The 23,400-nt window shown below is 37.4% G+C and overlaps 2 protein-coding genes across 7 annotated transcripts in view; one reads left to right on the forward strand and one right to left on the reverse strand.

The window, feature by feature from the left end:
* The window catches only part of LOC124269842 (rab9 effector protein with kelch motifs-like), a 55,324-nt gene extending 32,943 nt beyond the window's left edge, over positions 1-22,381 (reverse strand). The window contains exon 1 of one of the 6 annotated variants that reach the window (XM_046704880.1): positions 22,220-22,381. The gene's annotated coding sequence lies outside the window, so the exon portion shown is untranslated. Of the gene's footprint in view, positions 1-2,064; positions 2,163-2,813; positions 3,077-6,646; positions 6,710-6,752; positions 6,959-7,002; positions 7,097-22,219 lie in introns of those variants that run through there. The other 5 variants (XM_046704881.1, XM_046704879.1, XM_046704883.1 and 2 more) reach the window with 5 other exon arrangements.
* LOC124269841 (guanine nucleotide exchange factor VAV2-like) overlaps positions 1-23,400 on the forward strand; it is a 117,055-nt gene that overhangs the window by 11,846 nt on the left and 81,809 nt on the right. The window contains 1 exon segment of the mRNA XM_046704878.1: positions 22,614-22,844. Within this exon segment, the coding sequence (XP_046560834.1) occupies positions 22,638-22,844 (207 nt within the window). The 5' untranslated portion in view covers positions 22,614-22,637.

Raw genomic sequence — 23,400 nt, forward strand, 5'->3', positions numbered from 1 at the left:
CATGAAAAAAACCTATGTTTTAGGGCTCATGTTCGTCTCGATGTTTTTGCATTAGTGCAGAAGCATAAAAATATGCTTGCTAGTAAACTTTGGATAAAAAACTCTCATTTGAAGCTTGTGATTCCCAAATTATGACAGCAGGAATACGAAGACGACTTCATGTTTACAAACTCTGACATCATGACTTTATGTGTGGCGACCGCGTGAACCCGGAAATGATAGGTGCACGAAAATAGATGTCCGCGAATTTACATAACGCCAGGATACTGATCAGGTCTTGTGAAGAAAAGTCCTGTAAAATATTTACATGTGAGTGAGTGAGTATGGTTTTATGCCACTTTTAGCAATATTCCAGTAATATCACGGCTGGGGGGACACCAGACATTTGCTTCACACATTGTACCCATGTAGGGAATTGAACCTGGTTTTCCAAGGTGACAAGCAAACACTTTAACCACTAGGCTACCATCAAACCAACCCTGAATGTATGACGATCATGATGAACTGGGCGGTAGGGTAGCCTAGTGGTTAAAGCGTTGGCTCGTCACGCCGAAGACCCGGGTTCGATTCCCCACATGGGCACAATGTGTTAAGCCCATTTCTGGTGTCCCCCGCCGTGATATTGCTGGAATATTGCTAAAAGCGGCGTAAAACTAAACTCAGTCAGTCAGTCATGATGAACTGACACTGTCGAAAGTCTGGAGAAGATTAACAATCGTCATTTTCCATTGCTTGTACAGATTATTTAATCCCTGACCTTGGTTCTTATTCAGGTTTCTTATCCGAATGAAATATTTATATCAGGAAACAGGGAATAAAATGTGTTGATGACATATTCATATACCAGTGACCTAATTATCTAAATGTTTCGTGGAACAGTAACAGTATGTTCAGTTAAATGTCTCAGGTTATCTATCATGTTGAAAATGTATACAAATGACCCAGACTATATAGACAGTGATCACCTGTTTCACGCCAAGCTCTATGAATCATTGTGAAATACAAACAGCCTCACAAAACAATCGCTTTCATGATTCAACCTTTCACAAATACTGTATTTATTGTAATAAGTAACCTTGGTGCTGAAAAATTTATCCAGGAGGCAGCTATTAAAAATAATAAACTTAAATTTCAAGTCAGTAATGTGTAGTTTAAATAATGTCAATTAAACTAAAACTTGTTTTATGCTGGGAAAAATATTTATGAAATAATTTAAGCAAGTTCTGTTATCTGAATGAAAAATATTATCTGGCATGTTGATAACTGACTTATAAAAAAACGAACACATGTACATATACTCCTTTACAACAACTGTGATCACTTGTCTGCAAAGAGTTGAAACAAATGTTGATAATGAATTCATAAAGAACATACTTAACTGAAATCAAATGGCTACAAGTGCCATCCTAGTACTGTAGTGATAGCATGTTAGTTAAAATAACAAATATATACAACCAATTCTCATTTCAACTTAAATCTACATGTCTTGTCAAACATTTGTAGTGATGCCATGCTGACATTTTGAATAATTAACTTACACAACATATCCTTATTTCAAATCAAAACCACAAGTCTTGTCATACAGTTGCTGTGATTGCAAGTTAACTTGTTGAATAATGAATTGCTACAACACATCATATTTCCAAATCAAACGCCACCATACAGCTGTGGTGATAACATGACATGTTGAGAATGAGTTTATGCAACACACCAATAACTTAAATGAAATTACAACATCAATCATCTGTGTGAATGAACATTTGATACAATTTTTTAAAAACTCTGAAACACATCCTCATTTCAATCAAACAACTACAAAAATGTGTTTACAGTTTATTAACCATGATTTATACAACATATCTTATTCAATCTGAAAGTTTCACCAACTGTGGGAGCATGATAAAAGCAAGGTATGCCTACCTCTAGTGACTACCGACTGTCAACACCGCATTGACCCCAGCTCGTTCACACCCTGAACACTGTATCACAACCAATATCAGTATTAGTTTCATTACATTGCCAGTAATTAGTCTGTCTGTGTTTTAGACTGGGAAATGAACTTACCAAGATGAGGCGAGATCCGAGATCCGCTGTCGGCAGGACAGATATTCAATCACACTAAATATCTCACAAGGAAATGCCTCCCACCACCTCGTTATAACAACACAGCTGGGACCTGTGGTATAAATAGCTGTGGGCGAGTCTTAAGGTCTGATGAGAATTGTTGATATAGACTGCTGATAGGGTATATTGAGTATATATACTTAATATGTAGTATGATATCACAATATTATATCACAGTATTATCAACAAGTCTTTAAGTGTCAGTTTAAAGAAATAACCATGATTCTAGGAGTTCATCAAAGGATGATGATTTTAATGATGACTGATGACTAAATTGTTCCAAGAAAATTCAATCATAATTAACCTTATTCATATATTCATATCATTACACTGCTAACAAATAGAAAAACTAAATATGACCTCTGTATCATAAGTAGTTTATAGTTCATGAGACGTTAATAAGATGAGCCTTGCCTCTTACTGTATTCCTATCAAATAAAGTCCTATAGGAGATCCTCAACATATTTTACGCAGCATAAATGTCATATTAAATTATGATAACATGTACACACACACACGTACACAAAGGTTAATATAATAATATGGGACAGAATAAGCGTCTTGTTTCATTAAACATAAATGATGGAAATGTATTCATTGCTTGATATTATCAAGTATGAACCATATAGTAGATTAAAGGACACCACATCTTCCAAAACTTTCATCTCCATCAAGTCTAACCAACTGACCTGTCTAGACACACCTGTGCTATAGCGAGCCCTTTCACATGTGTGATGCACAGGTAAACAGTTTCCAAGGAGAAGGTCAGATACCTGAGTCCCATGCCATCTCCGTAATTAGCTGGCTCAAGTCAGACAGCCACCGATCCACTCACTGGCCAGGTGATGTTCCCTCACAGTCAGTTGTACACAAAACAAATCGCAGTCAATTTCAACTTAAACTCTTCCCTACAGTTAGGGCTGCATATTCATGGATGTTCATAGACGCTTCACCAAATGATTCTGCCGTTGACTGTCACATCACTGATAAATGAGACAAGGAAACTATATACCTCATATTACATTTCTCAGCTCAAGGCCTCAGGTGCAAAATTTATATTACAAAATCATGCCCCTGCTATTTGTGGTTTGGAATGTAATATTCACCATATTTAAGATTTTGTGTTTGTTTAAGCACCATGCATGTGTTCATGGGCTAAACCTGTACAATCTGTACTATCTTCCTTTGCCATCCATTCATCCATCTATCCATTTACCCAACCCTTACTCCCTCCCTCCCATCCAACCTTTCATCCATCCATCCCGCCCTCCCTACTTTCTTCCACCCATAAACCATCCCTCCCTCCCTCCATCCATCCATCCCAAACAGTTGTCTACCAAACCATTCCCCTCATATAAAGGTGTCGGGCTGTGGGGTAGCCTAATGGATAAAGTGTCCACTCGCCATGCCAAAGACCCGGGTTCAATTCCCCACATGGGTACAATATGTGAAGCCCATTTCTGGTCTCCCCACCATGATATTGCTGGAATATTGCTAAATGCAGGAAGAACCACACTCACTCACTCATATAATGGTGTTGGAAGAAACTGCTGAGTCAACAAACAAAAATGCTTGAGAGAGAATAACCCAGTCAAAACAATGAACATATGTGAAAGATCAAAGACAACACAACTCCAGGCGACAATACCCAGTCTCACTACAATCAGGAAGTAGATGAAAAGAAGTAACGTCAAGGTCGAGCAACTATGTGTGAACACAGTGTGTACTATTGTCACATCAACTGATGGTTTTCAAGATCTTTAGTTTTGTAGGCTAACATGAATCCCACTGATTACATTTGTTAAGGACCATTTCTGATTTCAAAATCAGTGTTCGCGAATAGTGTCTGACCCTCTGACAAATCCGGCAGATTCGCCAACGGTCCGATAGAAGTCTACAACCCACCGGCCCCAGTGTCCGACTGTATATTTCACAATGACTTTGACTGAAGTTGTTTTATGTGACATGTGACACTTGTTTACTGTATATTTTATCTTAATTTTTCTTACGTTTGTTAATAATTTCAATGCCAATTATAAGAAATGTTAAATCTGAAATGTGTGTTTAATTTTATTTCATGGGTCCTGTGAATTTTCAGTGGGTCAGACAGACATCTTAAACTTACAGGACCCAATGTCCTATTACTTTGAAACACCATTCGTGAACACTGCAAAATACATAAATGAGTGAACAATATTTACAGAGAAACCCACAAATGTCCTTGAAATGACATGGTTAATGTGAAGTTCAATAACTGAGGTATTGATTGTTCAGTGATTGAGTTAATATTTTACTTAATGTCTGCAGTCTGTGGAAAGACTTCACACTACCAGGACAAGCAGCTGCTACTATGTGCTCTTTAGCCTCTTTAGCCCGTTCCGGGAACTAAGAATGTTATCTCAACCATATTTATCAACAAACAAATATTTTTAATTAATTCCTTTGAAGATGCTGTGAAACTAAACGCTTTTCATTTCCTTAAACATATTGTCAGAATACAAAGGGAAGTTTAATGAAAGCAAAATCAGTTTTCCGTTTAAGTGTTACGTCCTCTTTTAGCGAACTCCATCACTTAGCATAATACTGCTGCAACATGCCAGTTGGTTTGTAGGCATTTCTTTTGATTGTACACAATGTGCTCAGTCTGAAACCTGCAGCTTTCTGTACAATATACAGATTGTACTGAACAATTTATACCAATACAACTGCCATAGAGAGAAGCATGTCAGTATATTCATAGATCAAATTGACTATAACTACGTATCCACTGGCCTTTGATGTGTGCCCGTGGAACATTACAACCATTGTAAACGAGGGATAAATATACAAATGGAAGCAGTTATTCATATTTTATTACATTTTCTCAATTAAAGTAAAAGATTTCAGGTGCTATGTTTACATAAATGTGTAGACTATTTTCAAGTTGTAAGGACAATAAACTAATCTAATTTGTTGAATGGTCTGAGTTAAATGTGACGCATCGCCAAATCTTGCACTAGGTACTAGGGTTCCTGCAAGGAGCTCTGGATATAGGAGATGGGCCTTTTACAAGATATTGAATTGAAGTAATCAAACCAACATTTCATAGTATGAGCATTGTTTGACAATCTTTGGGGGAAAATATACTGACCTTGAGGAAAATGTGAAAGGTCACTTTCCTTTTTAGACACACTATAATGGCAAGAAATGTCAAAAATGTTAAACAGATATTGTCAAACTCTAAAGTTGTCATTTGTCTACCAGTTTTCTGTGCAACCAATATCCCTGCACCTATCCTGTTGAAAAAGATGTGTATTGACCCCAGCAAAACACTTTTAAAATTGTTCTACATAGGTTCATTACGGCATTGCCAAAAATGTGATTGCCTTTCTGAGTTTCTTTCTATTGTGTTTCCATTGTGTTTTGTAAACACATGATCTATACTTCCCAAGTGTAACTAGGTTACCATAAGTAAACAAGTGAGTATGGTTTTACGCTGCTTTTAGCAATATTCCGGGCAACATCATTGCTGGGGAACACCAGAAATGGGCTTCAAACATTGTATCCATGTGGGGAATCAAACCTAGGACTTCGGCGTGACAAGCGAACACTTTAACCACTAGGCTACCCCACATGTAAACAAGGTGAGGTGAGGTGAAATTGGGTTTTACGTCTTGCTTGAGAATATTTCGCTCATATGACGACGTGCATGCGTGTGTATGTGTATGTGTGGCTGCTTGTACTAGCCAAGACTGAAGCTGGTTTTATAGTGCTAGCCCACTGAGATACCATGCCGCAGTCAAGCATGAATACCCCACTCCACTCAGACACATTATACTGACTCCGAGCCGACCAGTCCTTGTTGTACCCATTAATGCCGAGCGCCAGGCAGGGACCAACAAGTACCATATTTTAACGTCTTTTGGTATGATGCAGTCGGGGATCGAACCTGCGACCTTCCGCTCTCCGCGGGCGGATGCTCTAACCACTACACTATGGAGGCGGTCACATGTAAACAAGGATCGGTCGACTATATCATAATATCATAAGACATAATTATTTGTCAAAGATAATATCAAAGTCATTCCGTCTATAAAACAATGATGCCTTATTAGATCCTCAAAATTGACTTCTATGTCTGAAGAACATCCAATTAACTTGATGTGGCCTTACTAGCTGTTATTTGTGTATAGGGACTTTCCCCACCTTGAAGCACTTACAGCAAGTCTGACATAACGGCTGTATACACCATTATGTATATGAATACAAGATTCATTGATACATCAACTACCTCTTACGGTGCTTGCAATCGCACCAGCACAATCAATGCATACTTGAAGTTTAAAAGGTAACTTGACCTTCCTGATAAAACTATTGTATAGGTTGCCCATGTCAGTGTACACACACCAACACTGACTGTCAAGGATCTCATATGACGCTAGATAGCATCAGATCCTGTCAACAGAAAGTGGAAGGTTGTGTGTTAATGACAGCCCATCAGCAAAATATTTATAAACAATGTAAGCACATAATCCTACCCTACCGTCCCAGGTCACGATTACCACAACCGAGAGAAGTCGACATATGAGCTAATCCATCTTGACTCCGAGCACAATCCTCAGTTAGAATCAGCGAACCGTGATATATACCTTCTGTGATGGATTTGTCGATCGGTATGGCTTCTTTCCAAGCCTCAACGTAGACTCAGCTCCACAGCTTTCCAAACAACATGTCTGAGGCATGGGCAATAGTGTCTTTCTGGGAGACAAACGACGTCGGACAACACTGGAGATGTTCCTCAACGCTACGTCACTGGAGTGTAACCAAGCGAAGCATAGATGCAGAACATGAATAGAATATCTAGGCGTCTATTCCCTGTCACTGACCCTACAAACAAACCTGTTTTATCCAGATAATATGCATGTCAAGCAAGAGCTGCGACATATCCCGTGTTTCTACAGGCTGTAAACTATGTGATGACACAGGGCCCACTATTCAGTTATATTGACAAGCTTTCATCCCAGCTTACATAACACACCCCATCAACTGCCGTGTTATAAAGAGGAGGTTTACATGAACCAAACCCTGTTATAATGAAGTATTTCACAGGTGTGACTACCTATTCTAGTATGACTGTGATTAATGAGGTATATAACTATACACTATTGATTGCGTTTTATCTATTTCCTCCTGTTTACCTGTACATAAAAAAAAATAATTCCTGTTCAGAATAACATTTATTTCTCAGAAGGTTTTGCATTTCTTCAACAGGTTATATTTTAATCTTAATCACTGTCAATTAGATAGAGCTGTGATAAAAATCTGGCCTCAAAACAACCAAGTTTTATAGACAAATATGGAAATTAAATGACATGTTCCTTGAAAACAGATAAGAATATCAAAAGAAATTCTATAAACAAATGAACAAATAATAAAAACTATACCACATAGATAACTTCATACATGAACCAAGGTGAGTGAATGAATGTATCAGCAATGGGAGCTAAATTAACTATAGCTTTCTGAATTAAGTGATAGGGCTGAATACATTATAGCTTTCTGAATTAAGTGATGGGGGGCTAAAGATAATATACCTTTCTCAATTAATCTTTGGATGAAATATTGGCTTTCTCCATAAGTGATGGGGCTAATAAAATAATGGGTTTTTCAATAAGAGATGGGCTAATAAAATAATGGGTTTCTCAATAGGTGATGACCTAATAAAATAATGGGTTTCTCAATAATGGGACTAAAATCATGGGTTTTAAGTAATAAAAATAATGGGATAATAAAATAATGGGTTTCTCAATAAGTGATGGGGCTAATAAAATAATGGGTTTTTTCTCAATAAGTGATGAGCTAATAAAATAATGGGTTTCTCAATAAATGATGGGGCTAATCAAATAATGGGTTTCTCAATAAGTGATGGGCTAATAAAATAATGGGTTTCTCAATAAGTGATGGGCTAATCAAATAATGGGTTTCTCAATAAATGATGGGCTAATAAAATAATGGGTTTCTCAATAAATGATGTGCTAATAAAATAATGCGTTTCTCAATAAGTGATGGGCTAATAAAATAATGGGTTTCTCAATAAGTGATGGGGCTAATAAAATAATGGGTTTCTCAATAAGTGATGGGCTAATAAAATAATGGGTTTCTCAATAAGTGATGGGCTAATAAAATAATGGGTTTCTCAATAAATGATGGGCTAATAAAATAATGGGTTTCTCAATAAGTGATGGGCTAATAAAATATTGGCTTTCTCAGTAAGAGATGATGGCTAAATAGATGCAGTCAAACAATGTTGTGTCAAACTTTAATATACTGAGAGAAACAAATAAAGGATCACAGGAAAATTCAAACGTTCCTTTAATATTTTCCAGTTTTCATCACCAGCTTTGAATAGCGCTGTGGCAATGAAAACTGGAAAATAATAAAGGAATGCTTGAATTTTCCTGTGATCCTTTATTTCTTTCTCTCAGTATATATCAAACATACAGTTGTCTTGAGGAGGTAAAAGCTTGATACCTTTGTATGCTTCTATTATTCATCATTTTTTGGTTGTATCGAATCTAAGGTAACTTGAAGCATCTATGTAGGTCCCTTCAAATTTGACACAATGTTTTTTGACTGTAATGGGTTTCTAAATAGGTGAAGGGGGCAAAATATGTACATGGAAATGGCAGCATACAAGTACTAGCAGAATGAAGGAACTGAAAACAAAACAAAAGATGAATGAACTAACTGGGGCCAGCTGTCTCTCTCCATCATCACATGGCACCAGTTACAAGACGTCACAGGTAATGTGCTGTGAGAGGGGATGATCCCCTTCCAGCCCTGACAACTGTCCAAGTCAGCCTCTCCGACACAGGGCAATATTTGACCATGTGACTAGCTGTAAATATTTGCTGTATAAACATCAACAAACCTTGTAAAGCTCTAGGAAAGAATCGCTCAGTCACAGATTCGTGTTTAGTTTAACATAAAAAAGAATAAAATGCCATCTTGTGGAATCCAAGAATATTTTCTAAACAGGATTATAAAGTGATGAAAATTTCTTAAATGTGAAAAATCATATCTGACATCAGTTGAACAAAAAATCCAAAAAACAACAACAACATTTTAAAACAAAATGATATTAAAGGCAATAACTTCTTTTTCAAGAAGAAAAAAGAAATTTTAAATGTCTTGTCAAATCTTCCAGGCTCCCCACATCCTGACAAGAATTAAAGCAGGGACCTAGAAAATCAATAGATTTATACAAACAGTTTGGTTATTACTCATACTTCTAGTCAAAGTTCTTAGGCCAAAAAAAAAGATGGCGAAACATTTTGCTATTCCAACAGTATGTACTCCCCAAAGTTGGGGGCGACCATATGTGACCTGTGCTCACTTACTGTTGTTTTTCATAAATGTTGAATGTTGAATGTTGAATGTAATAAGTGTTGTAGCCTGTCTCACAGTCCCTGAACCACATTATTTTCCCTACTGCCTAGCCCTCCCTGTAATGTAGTCTGTCTCACAGTCCCTGAATCACATTATTTTCCCTACTGCCTAGCCCTCTCTGTAATGTAGTCTGTCTCACAGTCCCTGAACCACATTATTTTCCCTACTGCCTAGCACTCTCTGTAATGTAGTCTGTCTCACAGTCCCTGAACCACATTATTTTCCCTACTGCCAAGCCCTCCCTGCAATGTAGCCTGTCTCACAGTCCCTGAACCACATTATTTTCTCTACTGCCAAGCCCTCCCTGTAATGTAGTCTGTCTCACAGTCCCTGAACCACATTATTTGCCCTACTGCCTAGCTCCCCCTGTAATGTAGTCTGTCTCACAGTCCCTGAACCACATTATTTGCCCTACTGCCAAGCCCTCCCTGCAATGTAGTCTGTCTCACAGTCCCTGAACCACATTATTTTCTCTACTGCCAAGCTCTCTCTGTAATGTAGTCTGTCTCAGTCCCTGAACCACATCATTTGTCCTACTGCCAAGCTCTCTGTAATGTAGTCTGTCTCACAGTCCCTGAACCACATTATTTCCCCTACTGCCAAGCCCTCCCTGTAATGTAGTCTGTCTCACAGTCCCTGAACCACATTATTTGCCCTACTGCCAAGCCCTCCCTGTAATGTAGTCTGTCTCAGCAGTCCCTGATTTCCCCATTATTTCCCCTACTGCCTAGCCCTCCTTTTCAATGTAAGTCTGTCTGTTACAGTCCCTGAACCACATTCAGATTTTTCCCCTACTAGCCCTAAAGCTCTCCCTGCAATGTAGTCTGTCTCACAGTCCCTGAACCACATTATTTGCCCTACTGCCTAGCCCTCCCTGTAATGTAGTCTGTCTCACAGTCCCTGAACCACATTATTTTCCCTACTGCCAAGCCCTCTCTGCAGTGCTAAAGCCCTAAATAAAGCAAGTCTAGATTTCCTCAGGTTCTGAATCTCTGGTCTCCCTGGGGCTCCTTTTCAATTTAAATGGGCTTGTTTGTTGCTATCAAAATTCTATATATTCAGAGACTAAGCATTAATCTATAAGTGTTGATGGCTCAGTTATAAATTTTTTAATGGGTTTCCCCTCTTTTCTCTCAAAACTGGTCCCTGATATGACATAATTATGTGATTTTATGAAAAATTTGTGAGTGCATTTAAACAAAAAAATGTAAGAAAAAAAATAGATAAACCCTACCTACCGACCCTGTTTTATAATTTCATGTTACACTAAACACACATATTTTATTTTTTTGGCCTTATGTCTAATTTGGCATCATGTCTTCAGAATTCAGTAGATCACACAACATGCACAATGTGCATCATGTTTAGACATGGGACAACATTCTTCTAATAGGATTTGAAACTGATAAATCTCAAGCATGTTATAATTTTAAATATTCTTCAGGGACTGTGAGCTGTGTTTTCTCAGCTCAAACATATGTATGTACCAGTTTGGTTGCAACCTGTGTTAATATCTAATTCTGACATTCAGTCAGCAATCTGTAGACTGACAACAAGAATTACAAAAAGTATTATACAGAATATGATTGAAACATTTGACCTCTATTAACTCCATATAGAGAGGTGAACAGGGTTTAATGTCACGTTAAACTTCATTGCACCTTAAACTTTACTGCACATTGCATGTGTGCCACTGTGCCTCAGGGGCTGATACAGGATTTTCGTTTGGGGGTGGGGGTGGTGCATCCCAACCTGAACCCTGGGCATAAAACATGTAATACATTTGGAACACTCTTGTGGGGTGGTGCGCACCCCAGCAGCCCCCCTCTGGATCCGCGCATGTGCCTGCATGTCCTATTCCAGACTAGGCTTATAGTGCTAGTCCTGTGCGGTACAATATGGATACCCTACTACTACAGAATACTGACTAGTGGTGGGAATTGGTTTAAATCTCATAATTGATGATTGGTTCATTACAACCGATCAATCATCGAAAATAATTGGTTAGCGTCATTTATCAAATTGTCCTGGTTATGTTTGTTAATGACAAAAAATTAATGAAAAAACATGTAGTTCTTTAAATTTTTGCAAATTGCACAAAATGCATTTGCAAATTTCACATTTTTAATGGATGACTAGTGTGTTACGAACATGAATTTCCAGGAGTCTTTAAGATAAATTCAATCATGACTTGGAATGAGCTTGGCGTGCTTACGAAATGTAACAGACAAAACCAACCTTGTAAAAAATATTGCTATTGCAAACAAGTGTTCCAAAATTGTTTGTGTCCGATTATGAGAAAACATGATCAATTGCTTGGTCATTTTGTCATTGCGACCAATCTTCGATTATTTCAAATTAATCAGACCACCACTAATACGGACCCCATGTCACCTAGTTCCAATCTTGTCAATGCCACGTGTCAGCAGGCAGGGTAACAACAAGCATCTTTTGGCATGACGCTTGCTGTGTTTGAACCCTGGTGCTTTATGAGCAGACACTCTGTCTAACAGACCATGGTACCTGTCTGTATAGCCTGAGATAATGGGATTGCTCACTTACATTGTTGCCTGGTGGGGTAGCCTAATGGTTAAAGCGTTGGCTCGTCACGCCGATGACCCGGGTTCGAATCCCCACATGGGCACAATGTGTGAAGCCCATTTCTGGTGTCCCCTGCCATGATGTTGCTGGAATATTGCTAAAAGCAGTGTTAAAACCAAACCAGACATCAGGGCTGGTAACTTCAAAATGTTACCAGTCCAAAATGGATTAACCAGACCAGACACCAAGATATGACTCAGATGTATATAACATCTAAATTTTGTACCAGACCATCGGGTTGGCTAGCTGTAAATCTAGATCGTCCGTCTGAAATCTAACCTGTCTCGGCTGGTCGGAGGGGCCTTATTTCATCCACTGCTGTATTCAGATTGGACATGTCAAACCGGTGGTTGATATGAAGAATGACAACATGATCAGACAATAAAGGTAAGTTAGCTGTCACTGCCCCTCTAATGATAAGTAAGTGATAAGTACTAGTGAGTGAGTTGAGTTTTATGCCGCACTCAGCAATATTCCAGCTATGTGGCGGTGGTCTGAACCAAATAATCCAGTGATCAACAGCATGAGCATTGATCTGCACAATTAGGTAACCCATGACATGTGTCAACCAAGTCAGCAAGCCTGACCACCCGATCCCATTAGTCGCCTCTTACGACAAGCATGGGTTACAGAAAGCCAATATTCTAACCTGGACCTTCACGGGTCTCTCATGATAAGCAATACAGAACAGCTATAGCTCTTATGATAAGCAATACAGAGGAGCTATTACTATCCTCAGAGGATGGGTTTTGTTACAGATATTCATATGAATAGCAGGGATTAATCCAGGTCAATTTCTGCAGCAGTTGTCACAATAAAGTGCCTGGATTGGAACTCAAAACTTCCCAGTTCATGATAGTCATATCCAACATGTCAATGATTACCGTGAATATAAAAATTGAAGATTAAAGACTTCTGAAAGAAAGGAATTAGAAATTATAATTATTCTTCTAAATACAATAACTTTTGTTCCAATTTGCTTGCCTAGGCCTCCCTGTTAATGGAATGTGGAACCCACCTACCAGTACAGCAGGGTGTGTTCCGCTGGCCATAAATCCCACAATGTGTTTGGTTTCATGTCACACAGTCACAACTGTGACTCACAATGATAAACTAACTGTCAAACTCAAAACATCAAATGGCCAAGGCTGTAAAACAAAAATACTTGTTTCTCAGGCAAAGATTTGTTTTAATTTGTGTATTACATTTTCATGTTATTGCAGAGATTATTATTGGTTATTGTAAGGGGTTTATTTTTAATTTTCTTGCATCGAATTAAATAAAAAACCAAAATCAAAATTTACACAAACATTTTTTCTGCTAACATGACATACACACAAAATTATTTTGAGATTACTCATTTACATCTCTAAAACTTATGAGCCCCTAATTGACATACATCTAATTAAATTCAATTAAATGGAATCTAGGAAGATCGAGGCAAAGACTGTTTATCATTTGTTTTCTGACATATATGTTTTTGGATGGCAGTGTTTACTCGTGCTATAATACAATGTGTTTCATTAACACAAACATCGTAATTACTCAGGTGATGCCATGTCTTATTATAAAGTTGTCTTTGATAAGTTAGTACGATGTTCGGCTGTTCATGTGATTAATAATGAAACCCTGAATGTTTCTAAAGCATCTGAAAACCCATAATACGAGGATATGTACAATGAAAACTTGGTTTATTGCGATCCACACAGAATTTCGCTAGTTTACAACACGATTAACTGAGAAAATTCCCAATGCTATTCCCAATGAAGATGTGTAATCTCTTTTTGTTATGGGAGTCACGGATTACCACACAGTTTAACTACTGATTCAGTGTTTTCTCGAAGAGTGTTGTTGCCAGGGATGACTATATATTTTGCCACATCATTAAGTTTATGTCTGCAGTATTTCTTCATTGTATATATTCCCTCTTCCAACATCTTACTTTGAAAGCCCCCCAACACATCTGAGATCCAGCAAATGAAACAATACTGACTGACTGACTGAGTTTGGTTTTACGCCGCTTTTAGCAATATTCCAGCAATATCACGGAAGGGGACACCAGAAATGGGCTTCACACATTGTACCCATGTGGGGATTCGAACCCGGGTCTTCGACGTGACGAGCCAACGCTTTAACCACTAGACTACCCCACCACCCCAAATGAAACAATAAAGCGCCAAGTAAATGAATGACATTTTACACCACATTTATCAATATTCCATGAATATTCAGTCAATATGACAGATAGGAGCCCCTGCCTTGAGGAATATCAAGAATGTGCTTTACACATGGTACCTGTGTGGGGAATCTAATCCAAGTCTTGGGGATTCTGGCAAACATTTTAACCACAAGGCTACTCCACTGTCCATTGTGAAAAGTCATAAAAAACATGGGATCATGGGATACAGTACATACTTCCCAGGGAGTTGAGAAAGAAAGGTGTGCACTTAATGATCCAGTGGCCAGGGTAAAAAGAAGATGTATGATAATATGAACATAAATATGCAGTTATAAACTGAAACATGTGAAACAGATTCATAACATAAGTAGTAGTGACGTCGAGGTCAGTCTACAAAACAATCGCTAGACTAAACAGACTCGTGGTTGGTGGCTGAGGAAGCAGCTGTGAGTGACAGGTCGTAATGACTTAATTAATGTTCAACCAGGATCTGGAACGGTGGGGTAGCCTAGCGGTTAAAGCTGAACATCCGAGTTCGATTTCCCATTTGGGCACAATGTGTGAAGACCTTTTCAGGTGATATCGCTGGAATATAGCTAAAGGTGGTGTAAAGCAATTCTCACTCACTCACTCAACCAAGTTCTGAAAGAGCTTCATCTCACTGAATTTTAAAAAGTCGTACTTATCAGCCATATCACAATGCAAGAATTCTACTGTACCCTTACTGAAGTTCTGATCAGCTGATATCATACAAGGCTTCACGTACTACATGTTCCCCTTGCCCAAACATGAACTAACATGGACATGCAACAACCATGCACCCCTGGAGACCCCCTCGACAACTTATAATGTCATAAAGAGCGATAGCAAATCACACTGGACAGAGTTGAATCAACTGAAAAATGACTCATAGCAAAGGAGTGGAAATTGTTGGGGAAGAAGGCTGATTGGTTGGTGTTGGCAATATTCCAGCTATATGGTGTCAGTCTGTAAATAATAAAATCTGGACCAGACAATCCAGTGATCAACATTATATACTAACAGTTTTAAAACAAATATTTTGATTTGGAGATCAGTGTTTTTTAAGGACCACATGACTGCAATTCTTTGACGACCACATGTCTCATTTTGTACCTAAGGTGTGATAAGTATAACCGAAAGTGCTAGGTCATATTTCTCCTTCAACATGTTCGAGTCTTCGTAATATCAATAGTTTATGAAACACCTTCAGTCTGTCATAAAGCTCTGAATTTGATCGCGACTTTGATCAACACTGATTTTGCAGACAACGGTTTCCCACGAAGTTGCATTGAGTCTACCGCTCCATGGCTACAATGATTTCAAATAATGACCGAGCTTCTAAACGTGTACACTTGGGTTTTCAAACATTCTATTAATGGTTGTATATAAAATATGCCAAATGCAGATGCTGAAGCATTCTCAAAGTGCTAAACAAATATTCCAGTCAACAGATAGAAGGTTAACATTTCATCCTACTAGGTACCCATTGACAGCTGGTTAGACAAAGGCATGTTTCAAACACCTCACAGTGACTTTAAGATCAGTGCATGTGTATGTGTGGCTGCTTGTACTACTACTACTAGCCCAGACTTAAGCTGGTTTTATAGTACTAACTCAATGAGATACCATGCCACAGTTAAGCATGAATACCCCACTCAGACACATTATACTGACTCCTAGCTGACCAGTCCTTGTTGCCGAGCGCCTGCCAGGGACCAACAAGTACCATATTTTAATGTCTTTTGGTATGATGCAGCCAGGGATCGAACCCGTGACCTTCCGCTCTCTGGGCGAAGGCTCTAACCACTACACCACGGAAGCGGTCCTACATATCACAAAGTGTTAAATGCGATTTAATCATTTTCAGAAACACAACATAAGAAACTGACTTAGGTCATTACACCATGTTGTGAAATGGAACACAGGAATATTACAACAAGCAAACACTTTAACAACAGGACAAGACCAAAGTCACATTTTTAAAGCTGATTAATAAACCAAACCTTGACCTAATGTGTAAACTACACAAGCACAAATATATATATTAGATGTAGGTAAAATCACCAAGACTATTACTAGGTATTGCATGACGGACTGACGCTGGATTAATATCAGAGATGTCAAGTAGGAGCAATTGATTGATGGAGACAGTATCACATATTTACTTAATGTATATCATCAAAAGGTCACCAGCGTGCCATACATCATTCTAATATAACACTGGTCACACTGTCCACACAACAGTAGGGATAATACTGACAACATCCACTCCAATATGCCGAGGAAGAGTACATACAGGTTCCTGACACTCTCCAGGAAGGTAGGTAATACGCCATATATCTCCCAGACAAGCCGTGATAACACAGGGCATTAACTGTCACACACAAGGAAGGTGCGGTCTTTGACATGCCCACACAATCTGTACAACTCTTGGAAGTTGGAGTGAGATATATTCTAACACTTCAATACACAGTCCATTCTTGCATTCTTATTGATCTGAAAAGGGTATAGAATCTTTCACTGAGATTTTTAAATGATAGTATCATGTTGAAATAACTTTTTTTCAGTTAATTTTCCCATTTTAGAATTGAGGCACACAAACTGTTTTAAATATATGTTTTGAACTCGAATTTGAACCATCACATTGATGTATTTGGTTTCCTAAAAGAATTCCATTTGTATAAGCTTTGTCTAACTTACAATCCCAGTTATCTTCTTAATTAGAGCATATGTAAACTGTTTTACATTACATGTATGTAATTTCATTGGAGAAAAACATACATTTTCTAAAAAAGAAAAGAAAAGAAGTTAATTGCCCTACATTTAACCATACTAAATATACTTTGTATTGAACAAGCACTAAATAAAAAAATATTTATTGCCATTATAGACCGAATAAGAGACACAAACTCTTTGTGCTAGTGAAGATATTCAGTGAAGTAGCATTGGTTGATTTCAGTATTTCAAGTGGGTTTTATCCAAATTAATGTGTAAAAACATGAAATTATGATTTTGTTCTGAATATAAATTTTTCAATGATGCAGTGGTGTGTTGCACTAAAGTTTTCAGTATTGTTTATTTGGGATATGACCTATCCTGTCATCTTTCATTGTCTGTTTAACAATATTTCCATTTTGCGATATATTGGGAGCTTCAGTGTTTGACAATGAGTGACATTAATTGTAAATGCAGGACCTATTTTCTATATACTAAAGCCCTAAAAATAAATGTTATGGTTCTGATTACAGAAATCTGAAATATAAATTTGATGTTGAGCAAATGTATTTTCTTTTTTATAAAATGTATTGAATATGAAAAGCATGCTGTTTTTCCAATAACTTAGAATGGAAAACTTCAGTGTGTATGAAAGTCTGTGTAGATTTTAACTTAAAAAATAAAGACAATCACAAAACTTTATATATTTTTACTATCCAGTAAACAGGTTCTGAGAGAAAACACTGCAATACATATCGCTTCAAAGGCATATTGTGATATACTGTTATACCGGTATACCGATAAAACTGTGCAGCCCTAGTGAGCGAGTGAGTGAGTGAGTGAGTATTGTTTTACGCCGCTTTAGCAATATTCCAGCATCATCATGGCAGGGGACACCAGAAGTGGGGCTTCACACATTGTACCCATGTGGTGAATCAAACCTGGATCTTCAGCATGACAAGCGAACGCTTTAACCACTAGGCTACCCACCACCCCGCAGCCTTAGTGCTATGTGGCATATCTGTTGAGGTTTTAGTATTACTGTATAGCTGGTTGGTGTTTAATGACACACTCAGCAATATTACAGCAATATTGCAGCAGTCTGGACCAATCCAGTGATCAACATTATGAGCATCGATCTATCCATTTGGGATACAATGACATGTATCAACAAAGTCGGCGAGCCTGACCACCCGATCCTATTAATCGCCTCTTACAAGCTTACGACATGGGTTGCTGAAGACCAATTCTAATCCAGATCTTCACAGGTATATTGCATAGAAATGAAACGCTTCATGTTATTTTCATATACTAATATTACCATGGTTACCACACACCTCAAGTTATTGCACATATATTATGAGAGATATCTCGTTCAAGTTCTTTACATTATATCAGAAAGTAAATAAACCATTAGGTTAAGATGTGCATGCAGAGAGTGCAATCTCTTCCACTCTGTTACAACACAGCTCTGTATTTAGATCTGAGGAAATCCAATTTAAATAAAGGATATGTGGATTCTTTAGCCAATCAGATTGCAACTTTCAAAAAATGATATTGATGAAATAAAATCCATGCAGGGCACAAAATGCCTTCAGTGGTACAGCCTTTTGGGTGTAGATGCCATAGAGCTTAGAAATGAAGGGTGTATGTAATGGGAGCTCCATTAGAATACAGACCAACAACTTCTCAAGAGGACGATCTCACTAAGACAAGTTAGATCGTCAAGTGAGATGTGAGATGTGAGAATCTGTTGCAAGCAATCATGTGAACTTTGGATTAGTAGTCAGTAGTTCTGTTACGATTCACTTGTGTATTCAGTGAATTGAACAATATCCTTTCATGAATTCAATTCATTATACATGATTACTAGAATAGAATACTTACGAAGATTTGTAAAAAGGGTGTTTTTACTTGGCGCTCGTCTGTTATTTATTAAAGTGAGACATGCAAAATTATATATATACAAGCAATGCAGTAGTTAATCTTACCATAAGAAATAACTGTCTGTAAAATCATAAACGTTTCCTTGTACTATGGGTCTGATGGCATTTACTGAACTATCATCTTGCCATAAGTGGCATTGCCACAATGTTTTACTTTTTTGCTCTACAAAATATATTGAAATCATTCAACTGAAGCATGTACATGACATGTTTGCTGTTTCTATTCATCGATAATAAACAATGTATTCATGAATAAATGTGTGAAGCCCATTTCTGGTGTCCCCTGTCGTGATGTTGCTGGAATATTGCTAAAAGCGGCGTAAAACCAAATTCAGTCAGTCAGTCAGTCATGAATAAATATTCATATTTGTTACCCTATATTCAAGACACACATCATATTTGCCTCACAGTCTATTGATTACAGACAGATAACTAATTTATCTACATCCACACAGGTAAACTATGCATAAATGTATCCAGTCACACTAATGATATTACGGAAATGATCAAATAGGGTTGAACTGGTGATGGACACTTATGAGAAGTCATTGGTAGGAAGTCTTGTGACTTCAGTGTAGAGTGACCCATTTGAGACAGTCTTCACATTCCATAATCAACAAGAAATGTTGTGGTAAGAAATGACCTGATATGGCATGAGCTGAAAATGGTAGTTGGTGTCTAATGATGAATTCATGAGCATGTGAATGACAGGTTCATTAATAATTCGTTGGGTGATTATATGACCAAAAACTGTGGAAGAGAATACTGTAAGGGCAACATGGACTACAATACACTGAGGAATACATAGGCATGGCTACAGACATTACAGGGTTGAGTCAGCTTTTGACTCATTAATGAACAAATGTTGTGAGAAAAAGCATGCATGGATGTACCAGGAAGGTCCCAAAGTATTCAACACTAAACAATTTTACCCATCTCTCTATGTTTATGCTTGAATAATAGCATAAATTATACTTAAAATACAAAAAGCAATACCAGAAAAGTATGTGCATGAACATGATCAATGTTTTAGCTCCCTCTCTTTAAACTGCATGAAAAGACACCCCGACTGATCCAGACCTCTTACTTTACTTATTGTCATATAACAAAACGAGAGGCTCCAAATCTAAATGTTTGATTACAAAATATGCTTAGGGTGTGAACTGTAAATAATTGTACACCCATTAAACTGTATTCTGCTGCATAATAGTAAAAATTGCAGATTTAAAAAAAATATATCCTATGTATATTAATCATTTATAATTTATTTATAAACCTTTCAGACACACGAATTGAGCTGAAACAGTAAATATACTGAAAATAATAGGGATTTAAATAACTACAGCTTACCTCGTCATAGGCTATTTTTATAGTCTGTTTGCAGTGAAAACGTACCAATGAATTTCACTTTAAACAAAAACGTAAATTAAAAAAAGTGAAATTAGAAGTACAAGTCCTCCTGATTTTTTACCTTGCCAATTGAACATTTAAATCTCAGAATTTTATTCAACTTAGGATAAAAGTTGTTTAAAAAACGATCATAGTTTCAAATCGCTATTGTTGGTTTGTATTACAAGGGGTATGCACATTAAATGAAACACCGAGAAGAAGTAGGGTTGGTCTAAGTTAACGCTCATCACGTACTGCACGTGCATTTGTATCACTGTTCCAATTACTGCGTTTACTCCCTTGTAATACAAACCAATAATAGCGATTTGAATCTATGATCGTCTGTTAAACAACTTTTATCCTAAGTTGAATAAAATTCTGAAATTTATATGTTTAATTGGCAAGGTAAAATTATGAGGATTCGCAATCTTAATTTCACTTTATTTGATTTACTTTAAAGTGAAATTCATCGGTACATTTTCACTGCAAACAGACTATGGTTATCCAAAACTGAAAACTATTAACATCACTGGGCTTTTCCAATGTAACCTAAGCAGCTTTGTTGCTTGGCTAAGTCACAGATAATTATTTCACAAGTGTAATTTGCACAAAGATTTAATAAATTACACCAAAGGGTATTCTAACGTGTTTGTAAACTATGTATTGCTGAATGCTAAAGGTAGGGTTATATATGCTGGTCTGAATCTTTCTAAACACAGAGAGGTATTGAAGAAGAGATCATTGTCTAGTTTGAAGCAGAAAACAGTATGAAAAGAAAATCAGGGCAAAAGGTAATAATCTGCAATGTTTTGTGAGTGCAGAACTGAAATATTCAGCACCTCTAGTTAAAGAAAATCTGTCACATTAAAAAATTCTTAATGCAAGACCTGCTCTGTCTGATACGAGAACATATTTCATTATTTTAAACTCCATATGTATATCCTGCATATATCCCAAAAGCGAGCTGAATTCGACGTTTTGGTGTTTTTGATGATTGCATTGCTGGCGTTATATCGGGGGAGTATGTGTGCGATCGGTGAGCACAAACAATTTCATCGGCAGGGCGGATGCCCAGTCACTGTCGTCAGGAGTGTTTATTGACAATTGAAAACCGGAAGTTAAGTTCTTTAAAAAGCAAACAAACATCAATATTATTTACCCGAGATCGTTAATACCACTTCAGATGCAAAATCAATTGCCTTTATAACAAAAAATAGCAAGCGAAAAATTCAGTAAGATCATTCGTCTGCTGGTGACAGGCAATATTTAAATAGAAAGCCACGTTATCACAACACTCCCTCGCAGTGCGGAGCAAAAAGTATGGCTCATCGTCGAAAACCCATACAAAATCCATGGACATGGCGAACGGCAACAGTTTCGCCGATACGATGTCATCAACCTTATTTTTGTAGGAAACACTTGATATTTTTGTGAAATAGTTGATTATGTCCTTTATAACCCAAGGTTAGTGAAATTAAAACTTCAAACGATATTACAGATAAAAATTACGTTTTTTGTTTTACATCGTCGAAAACCCCTGATACAGGGATACACGATTATCATTTCGAGTAGTGTCTTGTAACTTATACAAATGATACACATTGGTTTGATCTCTGATAAACTTACTCTGCAAATGCCACTCACAGGAATTCATGTTAGCGAGCATAGTATAATATTTGATAATTAAAATATCATATTCCTCCATACATATAGACTTGAGAGAACATATCAAGTTATACAGGCTAATGTCGAATTCCTGTAGTGCTTGTGGACTGCAATCGTTCACGATTTGTTGACATTGACAACTCTCATTTACCTTTCCTGTCATTTGTGAGTAGAAAAACATTGTATAAGCTGACTGTTATTTCTCTTCACTGACGTCTGGCGATTTCTTGATTAACTTAAGTTCACTTGACTTGACTGACACGTGAGTGCAGTCACTTGTAACAGTAAAATGTTGACCTCGCACCTGGTAACCATTAACGGAAGTAGTTTTATTGGCAAAATGGACATCCGGTTCTTCGGGCTGAATATAATGCCTCTTCAGACCGTGATGACCGGAAGATTATGAAAAATATCTTTCCCTTGTAATGTTGTTAAATAACATGTAGTGGATCAATTTCCTGTCTGTAATACTTTATTTGTGACATACATATTTTTCATTGGTAGATAATTATATTCCATCGTTCTCTATTTCTCTTTAATTTTAGGCAGGAAGAGGAAGAAGACGCAAGATGGCGGACGATTGGCGACTGTGCGTTGAGTGGCTCGTCAGGTGCCAGATTTTACCAGAAGACCACAAAGCCACACGGTCTGATGCAAATGCCTTTGATTTAGCACAAGCTCTCCGAGATGGATCTCTAATTTGTCATTTGCTAAATCAACTATGTCCCGGAAGCGTCGACTTGAAAGAATTCAGCCCGCGTCCTCAAATGTCGCAGGTTTGTTTGTGTTATGGGTCTACCTAATTTATATCCTGGTTGTTACTATTTTTTGCCAGGTGATTCTTGGCTACGTAAATTAGATAAGTAAGTGTCTCATACTTTCTTCTGTTTCAAATACATCCAATGATACACTGGAGCTACTTTCATTAGTGGTACACAAACCATATGTACTTCTGACAGTTTCAGCATTCCCTTCTTCCTTCTTTCATGTACTTGTTGTGAAGAGCACCTGACAGGCCTCCAACCTCTCAGTGTTGTCCTCATCATTGGCTATTTTCATTTTTAACAGTTTCATATGTTATTCTTGATGATTAGGAACATTATCATAATCCAGTGTTGGGGTGTCAAGTTTCAGTTGTAGTGTAGAAGTTATGTATTTTGTGGAAAAAACCCATTTGTCATCAAACAGTTCAGTTAATACATGTTTTCTGCATGTATTTTATAACCAAAACTAGGGTTCTTGGTGAATGGAATGAGCTCAGTAATGTATTGTCATCTGCTGATTATTACTTCATTATTCACTTAGTTTAACAAATGTTGACAGCCATGTTAA

The sequence above is a fragment of the Haliotis rubra genome, unplaced genomic scaffold (assembly GCF_003918875.1).
Source record: "Haliotis rubra isolate DU_JTF1 unplaced genomic scaffold, ASM391887v1 Scf148, whole genome shotgun sequence".
NCBI classification, from domain to species: Eukaryota; Metazoa; Mollusca; class Gastropoda; order Lepetellida; family Haliotidae; genus Haliotis; species Haliotis rubra.